Genomic DNA, 22,636 nt, shown 5'->3' with positions numbered 1-22,636 from the left:
TTAATTGCATCAGTAGCATGGGATCTTCTTAGTGTTTGGGTAATTGCTAGGTTCTTGTGGCCTGGTTTGGCCTCTGTGGAAACAGGTTGCTGGGCTTGATTGACCCTTGATCTGACCCAGCATGGCAATTTCTTATGTTCTTATGTTCATTTATATGGATGCTGCCCCCAGGACAAATATGTTTGGACTGTTGCATTTCCTGCAACTGCTAGGAGATTCTGCAGAAATTCCAGTTCACAAGGTGCTTCAGGATCTCCAAATGAGAATGTGGCAGTCTCCCACTTCGTATCTGCTGGTGGTTCTTAAACTTCACTTGAAATATAGGGTACAAGCCACCCCTGGTTTTGGAGTTATCCAGCTTCCTCATCTTGCGGTGTAGTAGAGTCAGCTCTTAAGCGGGCCAAGAGGAGTACAAGAAAATTACTCTTTACCTGCTAATTTTCGTTCCTGTAGTACCAAGGATCAATCCAGACGGTGGGTGATGTCCCCCGTCCAGCAGATGGAGTCAGAGCAAGGCTTCGGAAGGTGCTGCCATATTAGCCAGTGCACCCTCTGTTATAACTCAGTATAGAGAATATCAAAGCCAGAATAAACACCAATGATAATGGATCAAGTTGTGCAACCAGAAAAAAGGAAAAGACAATTCAAAACTGAAGTACCAAGTGCCAAAAAGCTGCAACTCGCAGAAGAACTGTAAAACAGTCTCATGAAAAAGGAACAAGACAAACAGTCAAAGCAAGAGAATAGATCGAGCAGGGAAAAAGAAAAAACCAGAGACCCAGCAAGATGTGAGGCGGGTGTCTGGACTGATCCTTGGTACTACAGGAACGAAAATTAGCAGGTAAGGAGTAATTTTCTTTTCCCTGTACGTACCCGGATCAGTCCAGACGGTGGGATGTACCAAAGCTTCCCTACACCGGGTGGGCCCTAGCAAGCCCTGCTTGAATGACCTGGTCGCCAAAATGTCCGGAAGTAGACGACGCCAGGTGCAGACGGTAGTGTCGAGCGAAAGTGTGAAGAGATTTCCAGGTTGCTGCCCGACAGATCTCTTGAGATGAAACGGACTGTACTTCCGCCCAGGAGGCTGCCTGTGAGCGAAGAGAGTGAGCTTTGACACCCAGCGGAGGCGTCCGCCCCGCGCAAATGTACCCCGAGACAATGGCTTCCCGGAGCCAGCGTGCAGTTGTTGTCTTGGAGGCCTGGGCCCCCTTCTTCGGCCCCGACCACAGAACAAAGAGATGGTCCGAGACTCTGAAGTCATTGGTAACCTTCAGGTAACGAATGAGAGAACGCTTGACGTCCAGGGAATGAAGAGAGACAGAGTCCGCAACCGTGAAGGACGGGAGCTCCACCGTCTGGTTCAGATGAAAGGATGAGACAACCTTGGGTAGGAAGGAGGGCACAGTACGAATCGTCACTCTGGAGTCCGTGAAACGGAGGTAGGGCTCCCGTGTCGGGAGCCCTACGGCGCTTGGAGCTCCGAGATGCGCCGTGCTGAACAACAGGCCACCAGAAAAACCGTCTTGAGCGTGACATCCTTGATGGTGGCGTTGCGTTGGGGTTCAAATGGAGGCTCCGTCAGAGTCCGAAGAACCAAATTAAGGCTCCAAGAGGGACACAGGACCCTAACCGGGGGCAGTAAGTGCTTTACCCCGTTGAGAAAACGTGCGATGTCCGGCTGAACCAAAAGAGAAACATTATCCACGTACTGGAGGAGCGAACCCAGCGCGGACACCTGGAGACTTAAGGAGTTGTATGCGAGGCCCTTATCAAAACCGCCCTGTAGAAACGCCAGTATCTGAGAAATGGAGGCCCTGGAAGTGTGGGTATCATGTGCCGTGCACCAAGCCTCAAAAACCTTCCAGACCCTCTCATATGCGACCGAGGTTGAGGTCTTCTGGGCCTTGAGGAGCGTGCCTCAGGGTATCCTTTGCGTCGGAGCTGTGCCGTTCAAAAACCAGGCCGCAAGACAGAAGCGTTCTGCCTGGTCGAAAAATACAAGCCCCTGATGTAGCAAGTGCGGGAGATGGCCCAATCTGAGCGGACCGTCCACTGCCAGGTGGAGCAGGTCCGCGAACCAAGGACGAGGCGGCCACTCAGGAGCTACCAGGATGACAGGACCCCGATGGAGCTCTATTCTTCAAAGGACCTTGCCCACCAGAGGCCAGGGGGGAAAAGACATAGAGTAGAAGGTGGTCCGGCCAAGGGAGCACTAAGGCGTCTACTCCTTCCGCCCGTACTCTCTCCTGCGGCTGAAGAACCGAGCTGCTTTGGCGTTGACGGACGTCGCCATGAGATCCAGGCGGGGCGGCCCCCAGCGACGAATTAGAAGTTGCATTGCCTCGTTGGAGAGAGACCACTCTCTGGGGTCCAGTTGTTGGTTGATGACTCAAGTAATCGGCCTGAATGTTGTCCACGCCCGCAATGTGCGACGCCGCTAGGCGCGCTACGTGCTTTTCCGCCCACGACATCAAGAGGGATGTTTCGAGTGCCACGTTTCGCCTCTTCGTGCCTCCCTGGCGATTGATGTAAGCGACGGTGGTCGCGTTGTCCGAGAGGATCCTCACCACTTGATTCTGCACCAGAGGCAAGAAGTTTGAGGGCCAGACGCACCGCCCTGGTCTCCAGTCGATTGATCGGCCAAGCCGTTTGCTCCTTCGTCCACTGCCCCTGCGCGGAGCTCTGGTGGCACACCGCCCCCCAGCCGGAGAGACTGGCGTCAGTGGTGACCACCACCCAATCCGGTAACTCGAGAGAGACGCCTTGGGCCAGGTGCTCTGGGTCCAGCCACCAACCCAGGCTGACCTTGGCAAACTGTAGAAGAGGGAGCACTAGCCGGTAATCCTGTGAGACTGGCTTCCAACGAGACAGCAACGCCGCCTGAAGGGGCCGAAGGTGCGCAAAGGCCCATGGAACAAGGTCGATCGTGGAGGTCATGGAGCCCAAAAGTTGTAGATAGTCCCAGGAGATGGGCGCCGGCAATACAGTGAAGCGCCGTATTTGCTCCCGGAGGGCCTGGGCCTTGTCCGAACGTAGAAAGACCTTGCCTTGTCCCATGTCGAAGCGGGCCCCCAAGAAATCCAAATGCTGCGAAGGCGTGAGGGAGCTCTTGGCCAGGTTCACCACCCAGCCAAGGGACCGGAGAAGCTGAACGACCCTAGCGACCGCCGACTGCCCCTGAGTGAAGGACTTCGCTCGAATGAGCCAGTCGTCCAAGTAGGGATGGACTAGGTTCCCCTTCCGTCTCAGTGCGGCCGCCACCTCGACCATGATCTTGGTGAATGTTTGCGGGGCGGTCGCCAGACCAAAAGGGAGGGCCTGGAATTGGAAGTGCTGATTCAGGATCTTGAAGCGCAGAAACCTTCGGTGTGCCTTGAAAATGGGAATGTGGAGATAGGCCTCCGTCAGGTCGAGGGATGCAAGGAATTCCCCCTGATGTACTGCCGCAATCACGGAATGCAGTGTCTCCATGCGGAAGCGAGGAACCCTTAGGTGTCTGTTGACCTCCTTGAGATCCAGGATGGACGAAAGGACCCTTCCTTTTTGGGTACCACGAAGTAGATGGAATAATGGCCCAAGCCCACCTCTCCGAAGGGGACGGGGGCGATGGCCCCGAGCCTCAGGAGTCTGACCAGTGTCTGTTGTACCGCCAGCCTCTTGTGGCTCGACTCGCAGGGTGAGAAGAGGAACCTGTCCCTCGGGTGGCGGGCAAACTCCAAGACGTAGTCGTTCCTTAAGATGTCGAGAACCCATTGGTCCGAGGTGATGTGGGCCCACTCCTCGTAAAAACGAGAGAGACGTCCCCCGATTCGAGGAGTCGAGGAGTGGGCGAGGTTGGCATCATTGAGTGGGCTTGGATGAGGTCCCCGGACTCGGCCCCTCCCGAGCGGGCCACCAACCGCGAAAGGAACGAGACCAGGACTGGGACCTGGCAGGCGGCTGGGGTGCCAGCGACTTGTAATCGCGGTAGCGATGTTGAGTCTGGGTCCGCGTCCTGGCGGAAGTAAAGGATCTGAAGTTCCGCTGGCGATCCTCTGGCAACCGGTGGACCGAGTTCTCCCCCAGGGACTTGATGATCTGGTCGAGATCTTCCCTGAATAGAAACTTACTCTTAAAAGAGATGGAACCGAAGCTGGACTTGGAAGAAGAATCCGCCGACCAGTTACGAAGTCATAGGAGGCGCTGTGCGGACACCGCCGAAACCATCGATCTTGCCAGAACACGGAACAAGTCGTACAAAGCGTCCGCCCCATAAGCGATGGCGGACTCCAGACTATCTGCCTGCTGTGCTTCCTCAGGCAGTAAACCCTGCGAGGTGAGAAGCTGCTGAACCCAACGAAGGCTCGCCCGCTGCGCCAAAGAGCTACAAGCGGCAGCTCGTAAGCCCAAAGCAGAGACCTCAAAGATTCTCTTAAGGTAGACCTCCAACTTCTTATCCTGGGTGTCCCGCAGAGCAGTGCCACCTGTCACCGGTATAGTCCGCTTGGAAACTGCAGAGTCCACCTTTGGAATCTTAACCAATTCCAAGAAATCCTCCGGGAGAGGATAGAGGTTATCCATGGCTCGGCTGACCTTAAGGGAGGTCTCGGAGGCGTCCCACTCTCTGGCCAGCAACTGCAAGCAGGTGGGATGGGTGGGAAAGGCCCGGGACAGCGGGCGTAACCCAGCTAGGACTGGATCCCCCTTCCGGGCGGACGAAGTGACGGCTGGAACAGGGGGTCCTGGAGGTTCGGGTGGGGGATCCAGGTCTAACTCCTGTAGGATCTGAGGGATGAGGTCCTCAAGTTCCTCCCTGCGAAAAATGCGGATGACCCGAGTGTCATCGCACTCCATCTGTGCCTCCAGGCTGGGGTCACCGGATGCGACGGGGGATCCCCCCGGATCCGAGGAGGAGCCCCCCCCCTTGATGAGATAGGGGCAAAGTGAACCCGGGAGGCCCCATGGGCGGGACCTGGGCCCCTGTGGATGCTCCGCCAGCCAGGGTGCCTTGGTGGGAAGTGAGTCCAGTATGGGTGTCCTGGGGACCTCCAGACGCTGCAGGTAGGCGTTATGCATGAGTAGAATAAACTCTGGGGAAAAAGGTGGGGGACCCGGGGGGGGGGGGGGGCAATGGGAGCGACATCCGGGGGCCCCGGGACCCCTGGGACAACAAACTGAGTGAGGACTGGTGGGGAAGAAGCGCCGCGGTCCTCTTCTTACTCTTCTGCAGGCTGCTGCGTCCAGTCTCGTAAATATAAGATGGCCGCCGTTCCCGCCGGCGGTGGCGGAGGGGCCGACCCACGAGGCAAGGCGCGCGCCGAGGCGCAGGTCGGAAGGCCGCCCAGCGGGCCAGAGGTGCCCTCCCCACCAGGGAGGCACCTAGCACAGACTCCCTCCCTGGAGAGCCTTGACCCCGGCTCGCTGCAGGCTGAACAGCGGGACGGCCGCGGCATGCCTGCCAGCAGTCGGGGGATGGGTGAGCCGCGAACGAAAGAAAAACAGCGCAAAAGGCAGGGACTCAGCCCAGCGCTCCCCCCAAGTGCGCCGGGAAGGCAGCAGGGGAAGTCCCCTCCCTGCTGCAGCGGCCCCAGGGAATAACGTCTCGGGACCGCAGGGCACTACGCAGCAGTGGGAGGGAAGAGGCTGGCACCACCAGCTTTCCTCAGAGGACCAACAGCAGCTCTCCACCTAAAAAGGAGAAATTACAACAAAGAGCAAAACACTTACCCGAAGGCAAAGGAAAAAGAAGCAGGAGAGGGAGAGAGACTGGAACATACAAGCCCAGGAGAGAAGAAAACAAAACTTCCCTGTACGTACCTGGATCAGTCCAGACCATGGGTTATGTCCCCAGTCCAGCAGATGGAGTCAGCACAAGCTTCGAGGGGGCGTTACCATATATTCCACTACCCCCTCTGCAGGAGTTCAGTATCTTCTGACTCCAGCAGATGAGAGTAGGGGAATCGGAGTTTCCCCAATCTGGCAGGGATTCTTTTCTTCTGCCTTCTTTGCTTCTGATTTCTGTTAATCTGGATCAAGTTTTAAACAAAAAAAAAAAAAAAAGCCTGTCAATTTTTGGGGAGGTGTGGCGTTGACTCTCTTCTGCTGTGCTGTCTCCCGCGTGCTGTTGTCTTAGTCCGGGGGTAAGTTTGTTTTGGGTACTTTGTAAAGTTTCCTTTGCAGCATCCTCGGTGTGGTGCCTCGCGGAAGCCGGTGGGGCCGACCTCTCCGCGGTGTTCCCTGTTTTCCCCGAGCAGTTTCAAACCTCGTGGGCTGCGGGAAGTAGCAACCCGAACGGGCAGCGCGGCCGAGCAGGCCCCCCCGCGGCACCTACTAGCGCTCTGGGACGGCGGGCAGCGCAGGCCGACCGGGCCCCCCCCGCGACGGTTTCCCGCGCTCTTGGCCCCCCCCCCCCCCCCGAGGCTCTTAATTTTTATTTTTGCAGGGAGACCCGATGCCACGACCGTCGCACTGTTCGGCCTGCGGCGAGCCGGGGTCCCGGATTTCCCGCGAGGGCATCTGCGCACGGTGCCTTCCCGGGGGGGGGGGAAGGCACCTCGCAGTCCCTCCGAGAATTTTCATTTTTTTCGACATTGCCCGGGCGGCGCGGGCCGGCCACTCCACCAGTTATGGCGGGAACAGCGGCCATTTTAAGTTCTCAGCGCGCTGAGGAATCGCAGGCAGTGCAGGGGGACAATGAGTTTGCGGACATTTTTCCCCCGATTTTGGTGCCACAGCAAGGCTCTCAAGCCCAGGGGACTTCAGAACCTCCTTCATCCGGGGCCCCCCCGGGCAGGCCGGGGTTTTCCCCGGAGTTTATTTTGCTTATGCACACTGCATACCTACAAGGATTGGAAGCGCCAGCGGGGCCTCCCCCGGCGAAGATGCCCAGGATTGTACCTCCGACTCCGAATCCCCCTGACCCGGTGGTGGCGGGGGCCCCTCCGGTCCTCCCCCGGGTCCGGCTGAGCCCCGCTGCTGCGGGGGCGGCTGCGGTTCCGGCCGGACACGGCCCTGTGAGTCCGGGTTTGGGACAAGGGGACGGAACTTCTGAGGGAGATGACCCGCGTACTTACGCCTCTTTCAGCGGGAAGAGTTAGACTATCTCATCCCACAGATCATACAGGAATTGGACCTGGACCCGCCCCCGGACCCGCCCGCTCCAGTGGCTCCCGCTGTCGTAACATCTTCAAAGAAGGGTGATCCGGTCCTGGCGGCCCTTTGGCCGCGGGCCCGGGCTTTTCCCATCCACGAGTTGTTCCTACAACTCCTCACGAGGGAATGGGATGCACCGGGGGCTTCCCTGAAGGTCAGCCGTGCCATGGAGAAGCTGTATCCACTGCCTGAGGATTTCCTGGAACTCATCAAGGTTCCAAAAGTGGACTCCGCAGTGTCGGCAGTCACGAAGAGGATGACTATACCTGTGACGGGAGGAGCGGCCTTGCGGGATACGCAGGATCGCAAGTTGGAAGTTTTTCTCAAGAGAGTCTTCGAGGTCTCCGCCCTGGGTATGCGGGCGGTGATGTGCAGTTCGCTTGCTCAGCGAGCTAGCCTTCTATGGGTACAACAACTTCTCACGTCGCAGGACCTGCCCGCCGATGAGGCCGCCCAGGCGGATAGGCTGGAAGCGGCGGTGGCGTACGGGGCGGATGCCTCGTACGACCTGTTTCGGGTCCTGGCAATATCCATGGTGTCTGTAGTGGCGGCACGGCGCCTACTGTGGCTTCGCAACTGGGCGGCGGATACGTCCTCCAAGTCGAGTCTGGGCTCCCTTCCATTCAGAGGTAAGTTCCTCTTCGGGGAGGATCTGGATCAGATCATCAAGTTTCTCGGGGAAAACGCTGTTCATCGTCTGCCGGAGGATAGATATCGTCCTTCTAGGGCGTATGCCTCTTCCCGGACCAGAGCCAGGGCGCAGCGGCGCTACAGGAGCTACAGGCCATCGGGCTCTAGGCCCGCCGTCTCCAGGTCACAGACCTGGTCGCGTTCCTTTCGCGGACGGAGGCCCGCACGCACCGCCCCTGGAGCAGGTAACCCCTCTCCTAAGGCCTCGCAATGATGTCAGGCTCGCCCACTCCGCCGTTGCCAGAATTGGGGGTCGGCTGGCGAGTTTCTACAAGGAGTGGGCGCAGATCACCTCGGACCAGTGGATCTTGGACACCATAGAACACGGCTACGCATTGGAATTTGTCCGTCCTCCACAGACAAGGTTCATTTTCTCCCCCTGTGGCTCGGCGCTCAAGAGAAGGGCGGTGCAGTCGACGCTGGACAGGCTTCAGGAGATAGGCGCTATCGCACCCGTGCCCTTCGGAGAGGTGGGCTCGGGCCACTATTCCATCTACTTCGTAGTGCCAAAGAAGGACGGTTCCTTCCGGCCCATCCTGGACCTAAAGGAAGTCAACAAGTCCCTTCGAGTGGTCCGGTTTCGCATGGAAACACTGCGGTCTGTGATTGCGGCGGTGCATCGGGGAGAGTTCCTCGCCTCACTGGATCTCACGGAGGCCTACCTGCACATTCCCATCCGCCCGGACCATCACCGTCTCCTCCGGTTCAAGATTCTGGACCAACACTTCCAGTTCATAGCTCTCCCGTTCGGATTGGCGACGGCTCCGCGTACCTTTACCAAGATCATGGTAGTGGTTGCGGCAGCCCTTCGAAAGGAGGGCATGCTGTTCCATCCTTATTTATTTATTTATTTTATTTATTTAAAATTTTATATACCGACATTCATCCAGGATATCATATCGGTTCACATTGTAACGCAAAAACAAACGCACGGCATGGCGCTTTACATTGAACAGTAAAAACATGATAACAAGGCATTAACGAGAGGGGGAACATCTGGACGATTGGCTCATCCGAGCGAAGTCCTTCAACCAGGGACAAGCGGCGGTGACCAGGGTTGTACAGTTCCTGCAGTCCCTGGGCTGGGTAGTGAATTTTTCCAAGAGCTCCCTCGTACCCTCGCAGCGCTTGGATTTTTTGGGAGCGACCTTCGACACCCGGCTGGGCAAAGTGTTTCTGCGTCAGGACAAGGCGCACTCTTTGCGGGATCATGTACAGCGGTTCTCTGCGTTACAAGATCCCACCTCCTGGGATTACCTCCAACTCCTGGGGGGGTGATGGGCTCCACCATCGACATGGTCCCTTGGGCGTTCGCGCATCTCCGGCCCTTGCAGTGGGCGCTCCTCTCCCGCTGGAAACCGATGTCGCAGGATTACCAGATGATCCTCCCGCTTCCGCAGAAGGCCAGGGACAGTCTGGGCTGGTGGTTGGACCCGGCGAACCTGGCCCGCGGCGTGTCTCTCGATTTGCCAAATTGGGTGGTGGTAACCACCGATGCCAGTCTAGTGGGCTGGGGAGCGGTATGCGACCGAAGCGCCACGCAGGGGACGTGGTCTGCGCTGGAGGCAAAGTGGTCCATCAACCGTCTGGAAACCAGGGCGGTCAGACTAGCTCTGCGACATTTCCTGCCGCTTCTCCGGAACCGGGAGGTCAGAATCCTATCGGACAACGCTACCACCGTGGCCTACATCAACCGCCAAGGCGGCACGCGCAGCCGGCAGGTCGCGTTAGAGGCGGCGCTGCTGATGCAATGGGCAGAGCGTCATCTCATCCGGATAGCGGCCTCGCACATCGCCGGAGTGGACAACGTTCAGGCGGACTTCCTCAGTCGCCAACTGCTGGATCCCGGAGAGTGGTCTCTGTCCGAGGACGCGATGCATCTTCTCGTCCATCGGTGGGGAGCCCCCCACCTGGATCTGTTGGCCTCCGCTCTCAACGCCAAGGCTCCACGCTTCTTCAGTCGCCGGAGAGAGCGCGGCGCGGAGGGAGTGGATGCTCTGGCCCTTCCGTGGCCGCCACATCTGCTCTACGCATTTCCGCCGTGGCCCCTGGTGGGCAGGATGCTCTGCCGAATAGAAAGCCATCAGGGAACCGTGATTTTCGTCGCCCCGGAGTGGCCCAGGCGGCCCTGGTTCGCGGACCTGCTACAGCTGGTGATCGACGGGCCAATCGGACTGGGACACCTCCCCCATCTCTTACGTCAGGGTCCGGTATTTTCGACCAGGCAGAACTCTTCTGTCTTGCGGCCTGGCTTTTGAGAGGCGCCGCCTCCGGCGCCGAGGCTACCCGGAGGTGGTAGTATCCACGCTGCTGCGGGCACGTAAGACATCGACGTCGGTGGCCTACGTTCGAGTCTGGAAGGTGTTCGAGCTGTGGTGTGCCAGCCAAGACACGAGACCCACGAAGGCTTCTGTGCCTCAGATCCTTCAGTTTTTACAGGCGGGGGTGGACAAAGGGCTCGCCTATAATTCCTTACGGGTACAGGTGGCCGCCTTGGGTTCGCTGTTGCGCGATGGAGGCTCTTTGCTACAGCACCCGGACATTGCTCGTTTCCTCAAGGGTGTCAAGCATTTATGGCCTCCGTTACGGGACCCTTGCCCCTCCAGGAGTCTCAATCTTGTGCTTCGCTCCCTGTCGGGGCCACCGTTCGAGCCACTGCGCAGTGCAACGATCAAGGATCTCACCCTCAAGACGGTATTTCTGGTGGCCATCTGCTCCGCTCGCCGCATCTCGGAGCTGCAGGCTCTATCGTGTAGAGAGCCTTATCTGCGTTTCTCTGACTCTGGAGTGTCACTTCGCACAGTTCCTGCTTTCCTTCCTAAAGTGGTGTCTGCTTTCCATGTGAACCAGACGGTGGAACTGCCGTCCTTCTCTTCCTCCGAGCCGAAGGCTCTCCGACTCTTGGATGTCAGGCGCACTCTGCGCCTCTATCTGGAGGCTACCAATGAGTTCCGGATCTCTGACCATCTCTTCATGCTTTGGTCCGGTCCCAAGAAGGGGTCTCAGGCCTCAAAGGCGACCATTGCAAGATGGCTGAAGGTGGGCATTGCCGCTTCCTACATTGGGGCGGGGCGGACTCCCCCGCCCGGCATTGTAGCTCATTCGACACGTTCTCAGGCGGCTTCCTGGGCGGAGTCCCGCTCGGTCTCTACTCAGGAAATCTGTAGAGCAGCTACCTGGAAATCGTTACACACGTTCTCGAGGCACTATCGCCTGCACCTCGCCTCTTCAGTCTCGGGACATTTTGGCGAGCAGGTTCTCCGAGCAGGCCTCGCAGGACCCCACCCAATTTAGGGAAGCTTGGGTACATCCCATGGTCTGGACTGATCCAGGTACGTACAGGGAAAAGAAAATTATTCCTTACCTGCTAATTTTCGTTCCTGTAGTACCATGGATCAGTCCAGACTCCCACCGCGTTTCGATCTTCTTTCCTGCTCGACTCTACTCTACGTCCATTCTCACAATGTTCTGTATTTTACAGTTTTCAATGTTTTCACAGCTCCCTACAAGTTGGTAGGATGTCCACCGTTATTGGTTGAGTTTTGCAATCGTTATTCATTGACCGGTCATACAAACTTGATCCAGAGGGGGTTTTCTACTCGGGCTTTGATATTCTCGATACTGAACTCCTGCAGAGGGGGTAGTGGAATATATGGTAACGCCCCCTCGAAGCTTGTGCTGACTCCATCTGCTGGACTGGGGACATAACCCATGGTCTGGACTGATCCATGGTACTACAGGAACGAAAATTAGCAGGTAAGGAATAATTTTCTTTTCTGCTCCTCTCAATTGAGACTTTTTTTTTTTTAAACTTTATCAACCAATCACAAAGAAAAACAACTTGATCCAACCTAGGAGAGACTAAAAGAAGAAATCCCTGAAGAAAATTCCTTCAGAAAAGGGGAAGCACCAGGTTCCCCTACTCCTATCTGCTGGAGTCAGATATACTGAGTTATAACAGAGGGTGCACTGGCTAATATGGCAGCACCTTCCAAAGCCTTGCTCTGTCTCCATCTGCTGGACGGGGGACATAACCCACCGTCTGGACTGATCCTGGTACGTACAGGGAATGTAATATGCCTCCAGGGAAGGACCTAATGATTCTAGATAGCTTTGGCAAGGGAGGTATTCCAAATTGTATTTATTTATTGGATTAATATTCTAGATTTCAGTCACTTCAAAGCGGATTAAGCACCCAGATTGCTTCCCACCATTTGGTGCAATACCTACATGAGTGCGTTAAGCTGAAGCCCTTATCAGAATCATCAGACTGATGTTCACATGGTAGCTAAGGACGTGGAGAAGTATGAGAAGTACCGGATCTGCTTTGTCTATGAAGCATTTGATATTGTGACCAGAACCTCTGTAGCAGCCAATTGGGCAAGAAGACTTGGTGTGGCTGCACACTAGTGGTCTGCTTTAAGATGTTTATGGCCACCTGGCAAATGTCCTCTGTACTAGAGACAATCTGGAGACAAAGTCAAGGCGATCATGACTCAAACCAAAGAACCTCAAGTTTTCTGTGTCAGGGCTCCATCTGATGATGTCACCCACATGTGAGGACTATCATCCTGCTTGTCCTGGGATAATGGATTCTTCTCCAGGTTGTTTCTTCTTCCCCAAGGAAATGGGATGCTTGATACTCATTCTAGATTTGTGAAGGATGAGTAAGCTGCTGGTTCAAGAGAAATTCAAGATAAATTCCCTTCACATAATACTGCTTTTCATTCAACTGAGATATTGGATGTGCACCCTGCTTAAGCACACATTCCCATTCACCCAACTTGCAGGAAGTTCCACAGATTTTGTGCTGAGTAACTTTGCTTTCTGAAAACTCAGTTTAAAATATAGGTACTTAACTGTTCATGCAATCATCCAAATGGCAGATTATCTTGCAGAGAGTAGTTGGAAGGAGGCATCAAGATAACAGTTCCCCTACATGTAGAACTGTTCATCCTGCTTGTCCGTGGAGAAAATATGGTAGCTTGCTTGTTACTGCTGCTGTCTGTGGACAGCAGGATGAACAGTTCCACATTCCCTCATACTTCTCCATAATTTAATCACCTCTTTACTCTGCATATTGCTAGCTTTGATGTAAACTGATAAAGCTTTGCTGAGAGCTGCTTAATGCAGTGCCTGCTACACGTGTGCAAAGTCTAACAGGCTTCTAGCCAATGAGCTGATGCTTTCCGTATATAGTGAGTGCGATGTTGTCACCCACATGTGGGACTGGTATCCTGCTTTCCACAGAGAACATCAGTTATAAGTAAGCAACTTTGCTTTCTTTTCTCTTTGGAAAGGTTTATACCTTTACACACCTGTAAAGGAGATATTTCAGTACAACCAACTTTTAAGATAGTTATGTTGCTTTGTAAAGAAAAATACCCATGTCTGTTTGCATATTGATTGAATAATAGCTCATTTCCAAATCCCTTGTCTTCTTGCTTCCCTCCTCAACCTGAATGATTTATGTAAATTAAGGATTTTGACGAACTTGAATAATAAAGAAATTTGTGGAGGTATAAATTGAATGTGTGTGCTGTCTTAAACCTCAATCCTATCCTACTATTCCTCTACTGCTCTGATTCATGAACACTCCTGAGCAGATACTGTTAAATGTGGGATAGTTTGTTGATGAAAATCATCAAATTCATTTGACTTGGTTTGAAACCAGGCTTTTGAGGGGAAGCAGGCCAATAGCATATCATATTTGTTATAATAGTTCTGTTTAAAAGATAGCTAAATATTTGTCAAAAAAAACCCTTTAAAGTTGCCCCCACCTCATATAATCCTGCAAAATCATTTTCCTAATGAAAGCTGGATTCTTTATTTTACAGTCTGGGTTCTCAAAAAACTTGTGGTCCACTTTGGAGTAATGGATTTCATGGAGAAGTATTTCAGTTCCTGGTGGAAAGTTGTGGGGAACTTCATGAAGGAGCGACAGGAAGCCCTGGCTCCACGGCCAATCAGAGGACTTGGAAAATTTATCCTTAAAGTTGACAGCAAGGTATTTTTCCTATTCCTTGAACCTGTGCTTGTCACTCATTTTAAATACCCTTGCCAGTGTTATTCAATACAAGATAATAGTGTTTCTGTTGCGTTTTAGTTGATCAGCAGTATATCGAATATTCTTGATTTGGTCTGTCAAAGATGTTGACCTATATTTATGATGAAAAATGTTTGCTAAATAAGACTGTATGGATGCATATGCAGTAGGGATGTGCATTAGTTTAATTCATTTCCAAGTTGTGCATGTAGCTCGTGGATTTTATAATACATGCATAAAAATGGATAGTGTGTGCATGACTTGTTAATAGTACACCATACTATTCGTTATGCTTGTACTATAAAAGTCCATGATTTACATGCATAAATAATGAAATGAATGTACATGCCTAATATGATTATGTTCCCTGTACGTACCTGGATCAGTCCAGATAGTGGGTTATATCCCCCGACCAGCAGATGGAGTCAGAACAGAGTTTGAGAGCGTCAGCATATAGAGTAGTGCACCCTCTGCTGGAGCTCAGTATTCTTCTGACTCCAGCAGATGTGAGTGGGGGGATCCACTAGCTCCCCCAGATTGACAGGGTTTCTTCATTTTTGGTTATTTCTTTATTTTTCTCCACAGTATTTCCCTGTCTTATGTTTCTCTTCATTTTGGATCCTTAAAATTAAAAAAAAAACAAAAAAAAACCTTTTCAATTTTTGAGGAGGCGTGTGTCTGTGGCTCTGCCTTCTCTATTCTGTACTCCTTTCCTCTTCCGTTGGGGTAAGTGGAAGTTTTTTGAATTTCTTTCTCCACAGGTTTGCTTCTTTTTGGTGGTGCCCCGTGGATGCCGGTGGTTCCGGCCGCTCCACGCGTCGTTTGTGGGTCCCGCGGTTCGCAAGCTCCGCCCGCGGGTGTGTGCTCAACTGAAACGGGGGTTTTCCCCTGCAGTTCCTGGACCCCTTCGGCGGGTTGTTAGGGCCATTCCAGGCCCCCCCGCGGCACTAGCTCGTTTTTGGCCCCCCCCGGTGCTGACATGCCGCGGTCCTCGAGGTGTGAGGCCTGCGGCGAACCGGGGAATCAATTTCTGAAGGAGGGGCTTTGTGAGCGGTGCTTCCCCGACGGAGAAGGCACCCTGCAGTCCTCCGGTGCGATTTCGGACCTGCCTCCTCCTCGGCGCGGGCCGGCCACGACGTCGCCTTTGGTGGGAACGGCGGCCATTTTAGGGGGACAGCGTGAGACGGACTCGCTCCCAGATGCAGACAGGATTGGTTGCACTGGCTCTCAACAGGCTTTGCCCCCGGCGGGGGGTTTGCCCGACCAGGACTCCCAGGACGGTCCCCCCCCAGGGATTCCAATCAGCTCCCCGTTTTTCTCACCTGATTTTATTCTGGCAATGCACATGGCTTATTTGCAGGGTATGGGAACGCAGGCGCCGAATCCCCTGGGAGCCCCTCCCCCCAAGATTCCTAAACTTGCTGTTGGTCTCACCGCCTCGCCCGTTACACCTGGATCCCTGCCGGGTCCCTCTCCCGTGCCACCCCGGCGTACCACGGGGGCGGCTTCGCCGGTGAGAGACGACTCCCCGGAACCCTCGGAGGCGCATCCGGATGGACATACGGAGGGGGACGACCCTCGAGCCCTACGGATTTTTCAAAAAGAAGAGCTGGATGAACTCATCCACCATATTATTCAGGAGCTGGACCTCGACCCACCTCCAGATCCGCCGATCCCTGTGGCTCCTGCCGTCGCCACCTCTTCTCGCAAAGGGGATCCAGTACTTGCTGCCCTCCGTCCTAGGGCAAGGGCTTTCCCTATCCATGAGTCCTTCCTACAGCTTCTCACCAGGGAGTGGGACACTCCCGAGGCGTCCTTGAAAGTCACACGCGCCATGGGAAAGCTATACCCGCTCCCTGAGGATTTTTTGAATCTTATCAAAGTGCCCAAGGTGAATTCAGCGGTGTCGGCAGTGACAAAGAGGACGACCATCCCGGTCACGGGTGGAACAGCCCTGTGGGATACGCAGGACCGTAAACTAGAAACCTTCCTCAAGAGGGTCTTCGAAGTCTCCGCCCTAGGTATGCGGGCCGTGATGTGCAGTTCGCTCGCGCAAAGGGCCAGCTTACTCGGTACAGCAGCTTCTCACCTCTCAGGAGTTGCCCCCCAAAGAGGCCACCCAGGCGGACCGTCTGGAATCTGCCATAGCATACGGGGCGGACGCCTTGAATGATCTCTTTCGCGTAATGGCGCGGTCCATGGTTTCGGTTGTAGCAGCCCGACGGCTCTTGTGGCTTTGCAACTGGGCGGCGGATGCTTCCTCCAAGTCGAGCCTTGGCTCCCTCCCCTTTCGGGGGAAGTTTTTATTTGGAGAGGACCTGGATCAGATCATCAAGTCACTGGGGGATAGACAGACCAGGGCCAGGGCACAGCGACGTTATAGGTCTTACCGGCAGTCCGGTTCCCGGACACAGCCGACAAGATCCCAGCCTTGGTCTCGTTCCTTTCGTGGGCGGAGGCCCGCAAGAGAGGGTCCAGGGCAGGGAAATCCGCCCACAAAGTCCTCCCAATGATGCCAAAGGAGCCCACTTCTCACCTCCCCGGATCGGAGGCCGCCTCATGGACTTCTACGAGGAGTGGGCAGTTATCTCCACGGACCAGTGGGTGCTGGACACCATAAGAGACGGTTACGCCTTGGAGTTTGTCCGCCCCCCGAGGGACCGGTTCATCTTCTCCCCCTGCAGTTCGGATCTCAAGAGGATAGCGGTTCAACAAACACTAGACCGACTGCAGGAAATAGGGGCCATCGTTCCCGTCCCCTTCGAGGTGGGCTTGGGCCACTATTCCATTTACTTCATCATTCCCAAAAAGGGACGGTTCCTTTCGGCCCATCCTGGACTTGAAGGAGGTAAACAAGGCCCTCAGGGTCAGCCGGTTCCGCATGGAGACTCTTCGATCAGTGATTGCCGCAGTGCACAAGGGAGAATTCCTCGCTTCTCTGGATCTCTCAGAAGCATACTTGCACATTCCCATCCTGCCGGCTCACCGGCGGTATCTTCACTTCAAGATTCTCGGTCAACACTTTCAGTTCAAGGCGCTTCCCTTCGGTTTGGCGACCGCACCTCGGACCTTCACAAAGATCATGGTAGTGGTGGCGGCGGCCCTCCGCAAGGAGGGTATCCTAGTACATCCATACCTAGACGACTGGCTGATTCGAGCGAAGTCCTTCTCACATGGTCAGACCTCAGTGGCCAGAGTAGTACAATTCCTATGCTCTCTGGGCTGGGTGGTGAACCTTCCAAAGAGTTCCCTTGTGCCCTCGCAACACCTGGATTTCTTAGGAGCGAGCTTCGATACCCGGCGGGGTATGGTGTTCCTGCGCCAGGACAAGGCGCAAGCCCTGAGGGAGCACGTGTCTCGGTTTTCGGCTTTGGAAGAACCAACCGCCTGGAATTATCTGCAGCTCCTGGGAGTAATGGCCTCCACCATCGACATGGTACCCTGGGCGTTTGCACACCTGCGTCCACTGCAGGCGTCCCTGCTATCCCGTTGGAAACCAGTCTCCCAGGAGTATCAGGTGATCCTGCCGCTTCCACCATTAGCCAGGAAAAGCCTGGATTGGTGGCTTGTCCCCTCGCATCTGGCTCGGGGAGTCTCGCTCGATGTTCCCAATTGGGTGGTGGTGACCACCGATGCCAGCCTCGCGGGATGGGGCGCCGTCTGCGAAAGAAGCGCCACGCAGGGGACTTGGACGCCAGAGGAAGCAAAGTGGCCGATCAATCGCCTGGAAACGAGAGCCGTGCGTTTTGCTCTCCAGCGTTTTCATCCCCTGGTGCGACACAGAGAGGTGATCCTCTCGGACAACGCCACCACCGTGGCCTACATCAATCGTCAAGAGGGGACAAGAAGCAAGCATGTCTCCCTCGAGTCAACTCCCCTGATGGAGTGGGCGGAGAGCAATCTCGTCCGGATAGCGGCCTCCCACATCGCCGGGGTGGACAACGTTCAGGCGGACTTCCTGAGTCGTCAACAGCTAGACCCCGGCGAGTGGGCTCTCTCCGAGGCAATGCATCTCATCGTCCGTCGTTGGGGGACTCCACGCCTCGATCTAATGGCGACCTTTCTCAACGCCAAGGCTCCACGCTTCTTCAGCCGCAGAAGAGAGCGCGGCGCGGAGGGGGTGGATGCCCTCACCCTTCCGTGGCTGTCGGATCAACTGCTCTATGTGTTTCCTCCTTGGCCTCTGGTCGGCAAGGTTCTCCGCAGGTTGGAACATCATCGAGGGACAGTAATTCTCGTCGCCCCGGAATGGCCCCGTCGGCCATGGTTCGCAGATCTACTTCAGATGACGGTGGATGGCCCACTTCGCCTGTCCCATCTTCCTCATCTTCTGCGTCAGGGGCCGGTATTTTTCGAGCAGGCAGAACTCTTCTGTCTTGCGGCCTGGCTTTTGAACTGCGCCGTCTCCGCCACAGAGGCTACCCGGAGACAGTGATCTCAACGATGCTTCGTTCCCGCAAGCCTTCGACCTCCGTCGCTTACGTTCGAGTTTGGAAGGTCTTCGAAGCCTGGTGCTCCGACCGCGGGGTCCAAACCATGGAGGCGACTGTCCCGCTGATCCTTCATTTCCTACAGGATGGTCTGGATAAGGGTCTCGCCTATAATTCGCTCCGGGTTCAGGTGGCGGCCTTGAATGTCTTGGTACAGAAAAGGACTGCTCTCTACCCCTTCAGCCGGATATCGCACGTTTTCTGAAGGGTGCCAATCACCTACGGCAACCGGTCAGGGATCCTTTCCCTTCTTGGAGCCTCAACTTGGTGCTGCGAACGCTGTTGGGCCCTCCTTTTGAACCCCTGAGGGGGTCCTCCCTCAAGGACCTGACCCTCAAGACGGTTTTCCTGTTAGCCATCTCTTCTGCTCGCCGGATCTCAGAGCTCCAAGCCTTGTCCTGCCGGGACCCTTATCTGCGTTTCTCCAACTCCGGGGTTTCCCTTCGTACGGTGCCATACTTCCTACCAAAGGTGGTCTCGGCCTTCCACGTCAATCAAACGGTGGAGCTTCCAGCGTTCGCTTCAGAGGAACCCCGGTCTCTCCGGCTCCTGGACGTCAAGCGTGTGCTGCTCCGTTACCTGGAGGTTACCAATGACTTCCGGGTATCCGATCATTTGTTTGTTCTCTGGTCAGGACCGAGGAGAGGTTCTCAGGCATCCAAGACGACTATTGCGCGCTGGATAAAGGACGCCATCTCATCAGCTTACATTGCGGCGGGGCGGGTGCCGCCTCGCAGCGTGTCGGCTCATTCCACGCGATCCCAAGCGGCGTCCTGTGCGGAATCTCGCTCCGTTTCCTTCCAGGAAATCTACCGTGCGGCGACGTGGAAGTCGTTGCACACTTTTTCCAGACATTACAGACTACACCTGGCGCCTCAGTACACGGGTTCTTTTGGCGATCAAGTTCTCAGAGCAGGTCTCTCAGGACCCCACCCGGTTTAGGGAAGCTTGGGTACATCCCACTGTCTGGACTGATCCAGGTACGTACAGGGAAAAGAAAATAATTCCTTACCTGCTAATTTTCGTTCCTGTAGTACCATGGATCAGTCCAGACGCCCGCCACTAGGGGTTTCATTAGGTCCTGCTCGGATTCTTCCAGGTAACTTTCATTCTGTTTGTTTCTGATTATTGTTACTGTTCACAGCTCCTCACAAGTTGACTGTTGGTGGTCCCGTTGACCGTTTGTTTACTTATATCTTTCTCTGTTCCTTTTTGGGGACGGATCTGGATCCAAAATGTTGTGTTTTGCTTTTGGGCTTTGCTATGCGTAATACTGAGCTCCAGCAGAGGGTGCACTACTCTATATGCTGACGCTCTCAAACTCTGTTCTGACTCCATCTGCTGGTCGGGGGATATAACCCACTGTCTGGACTGATCCATGGTACTACAGGAACGAAAATTAGCAGGTAAAGAATAATTTTCTTATACAGTAGGTAGTGTTGCTATTCTTATTTATAGGCTACTTTAAATCACATCATTCTCAAGTCAAAATGTTCCTTTACCTAATACTACTTGGCACAGAGTAGTAAAATTGCAGATGGAAATGAGTTTCTAGCAAAACATTTTCTCCTCTGTAGTTTTGAATGTAATATGGAACAGCAACACTTTTTCCCTTTCTTTGTTGGGCCCTAACCTTTGAACTCTGGTAGCAGCTGTCAGATAGGTGTAGACTGTGATTTTATGGGTAGCTAGGAACATGATATCCAAAACTATCATGCTAAATTATTTAGAAAACCTTTTATCACAGTTATGTTGTCTCCGGGATAATGTCTCCAAATATGTTTGAACTTCATTCGTAAGCCTTAGTGTATGTTGGGAATGATCTCAGTCTCTCAAATTTTACTTCTCATAATACTTGGCATTGTGCCAAAGAGAGCTGCCTTCTGGAGTTCATTGGATGTAATATGTATAGGTAACATATCAAAGTGTGCCTGGAATTTTTTTTTTTAATTTGGCTAGTGAAGCCCAATATATTTAGAATTATTTCTTTATGCCACATTTTTTTGATCTTTGTATCACTAATACTGCTTGTTATTGACACTTCTATCAGGAAGCAGTGCTTTTCTCCTTTACCGCTGAAAAAATTATACAGTGCTGGTTTTACTGATGTACACCTGCATGAAACATTAAATTGATTCCTTCTCATGCCATACCAGTCCAAACAAGTGGGGTTATGCCTTTGTTCCAGGAGGCAGAGGCAGAGAACTACAAGTTTTCCGTGACATCACTCACAGTACATAAGTTGAGTGGTAGTAATCCTTACCAGTATTTGCCTCCAATAGGTATAGATATATCTGGACTGGTGCCATGTTTGGAGGGCTCCCAGCTGTTCTGGGAGAGCCCCTCATGGAGGGGATGCTTGGATGGCCTAAGAAATTGTTGCATGTGTAGAGTCCACTGTTAAAAAATCTTCCATGGGTCCAGAGTGTAAATGCTCTGCAGCTATAGGATGTGGGGCAAACAGAGGACAGCTTATGGTAAGATTCCATGTCAAAGGAGATCAGAGTTCAGCCTGCTGCAGCATTGGGAGGACCTGAATAGTTTTTTGGTAGTAGATGCTGCCATTTTAAGTGCACAGCAAGATAGAGAGCCTGGCAAGGTCTCCCTCAACCTCTGGTTCTTCAGCAGGTCTCACTGCTGTCTCCTGAAAGCTAGGGAGCTCGGGTCTGGATGTCCCTTTTTCTCCAGAGCTTGAACTACCTTCACACGAGTCCTTTCTACTGGGACTCAAAAGAGACTTCCTAACCTCAGCATTCCTTTGGAAACTGGAGGTCCTTCCCCCCCCCCCCCCTTGCAAAGAGACATTGCTCTTTGGGAGAGGGACCTTCTCCCAGGATTTCCAGGAGATCCTTGCTTCCAGCCAATCCACTGTGTGATGGGGAAAGGAACAGTGTCAAAGATCTCAGAAGAGGAGAGATGGAAAATTCACTCAGCAGATGCTGAGGTATCCTTTGTCCTCTGACTGTTTAAAATAGAAGTTAGTCTTATCTTACAAATGCTGAAATCCTGTATTTTGATCATTAGACAGAACAATCCCAAATTGGAAGGAGAACCCATTCTGGAGAGCTGCAGGAAATATCCAAAGCTCTTTTCCTTACACATGGCTATTAGATTATTTCTATGAAATGGGAAGTCCCTGATGCTGGTGTGAAAGTAGGAAAAGCAATGAGGAAGCTTTATATTTCTGGCTGAGGACAAATCACATATATTATGGGCCATAAGGTAGATGCCTTGTGCACTACCATTATGTGCAAGACCACAGTCTTTGTGGAAGGGGATATGGCTCTCAAGGACTCTTATGACAGGAAAATCAAATCTGCTCATACGGGCCTTAAGACATTGACATTAGCCTTGCAAGCTTCAGTTTGTGGTGAATATGTGGCTCAAACTCTACTGAGGTGGACATAGCTTCTGTATAACCTATATAGGGATTTGAGCTCCTTTGAGTCAAGTGAATTGGCTTGGATGGAGCTGGTGCACTCATAGCTCAGAGACTACCATGACTGAGCTACTGGTCAGCTCATAATGCCTCAAAGAAGCTACCCTTCAAAGGCAAGTTCCTTTACAGTGAAGACTTGCAGAAGTTGGTGAAAAAATGTGGGGGAGGTAAAGCCCCAGAGATTACCAGAGGATAAGCACCATGGAGCAGCCAAGGGGTACATGCACCAGAAGCGATTTATAGAATCAAGGTGTTACCGTCCTGGATGAAATTTCCAGTCTTTCAAATCTTGAAGGGGCCACAAAGGAGAGAGTCTTTTAGAGGAGGGAAAGGAAATTTCTGAGATGGAGCAAGCTCATCAGAAGGAGTTTTCTCAGTGCTAGTGTGGTTATTTCAGTGGGCAGAAGGCTCATCAGGTTTTATCTGGAGTGGACCCACATCACAACAGACCAATGGCTGCTGGTTGTTCAAAACATCTGTGCTCTTGAATTGCCTTTCCCATTTGAGATGTCTTTTTTGTTTTCCCTTGTTGGTTGGAGGCAAAAAGGGCAACAATAGTCCACCTTGCAAAGGGTGGGAAAAGGGAGCAGGAGTTCCGGTTCTGGCCGATGAAGAGCACTGGGGACAGTGCAAAACAGTTTATTTTGCAGTTTAGAAGGCATTTTCAGGCCCATTCTGGGCCTCAAGAGTCAGTCTGTGTCTTAAGGTGCCTCGCGTTCATATGAAGATTTTTGCAGTTGGTTATTATAATGATGGTAAGAAAAGGAGAACGTCTCTTCATCCCTAGTTCTGACAGAAATTTGCACATTCCTGTCATAAGAAGCAAGCATTTGAGAGATC

At 53.4% G+C, this 22,636-nt stretch overlaps 1 protein-coding gene across 1 annotated transcript in view; it reads left to right on the top strand.

The window, feature by feature from the left end:
* TMEM245 (transmembrane protein 245) overlaps positions 1-22,636 on the top strand; it is a 442,721-nt gene that overhangs the window by 86,326 nt on the left and 333,759 nt on the right. The window contains 1 exon segment of the mRNA XM_029589853.1: positions 13,659-13,828. Within this exon segment, the coding sequence (XP_029445713.1) occupies positions 13,659-13,828 (170 nt within the window).

The sequence above is a fragment of the Rhinatrema bivittatum genome, chromosome 2 (assembly GCF_901001135.1).
Source record: "Rhinatrema bivittatum chromosome 2, aRhiBiv1.1, whole genome shotgun sequence".
In the NCBI taxonomy this organism is placed as follows: Eukaryota; Metazoa; Chordata; class Amphibia; order Gymnophiona; family Rhinatrematidae; genus Rhinatrema; species Rhinatrema bivittatum.
The sequence above is the reverse complement of the archived record's forward strand: the minus strand, read 5'-3'. Positions and strand labels throughout refer to the sequence as shown.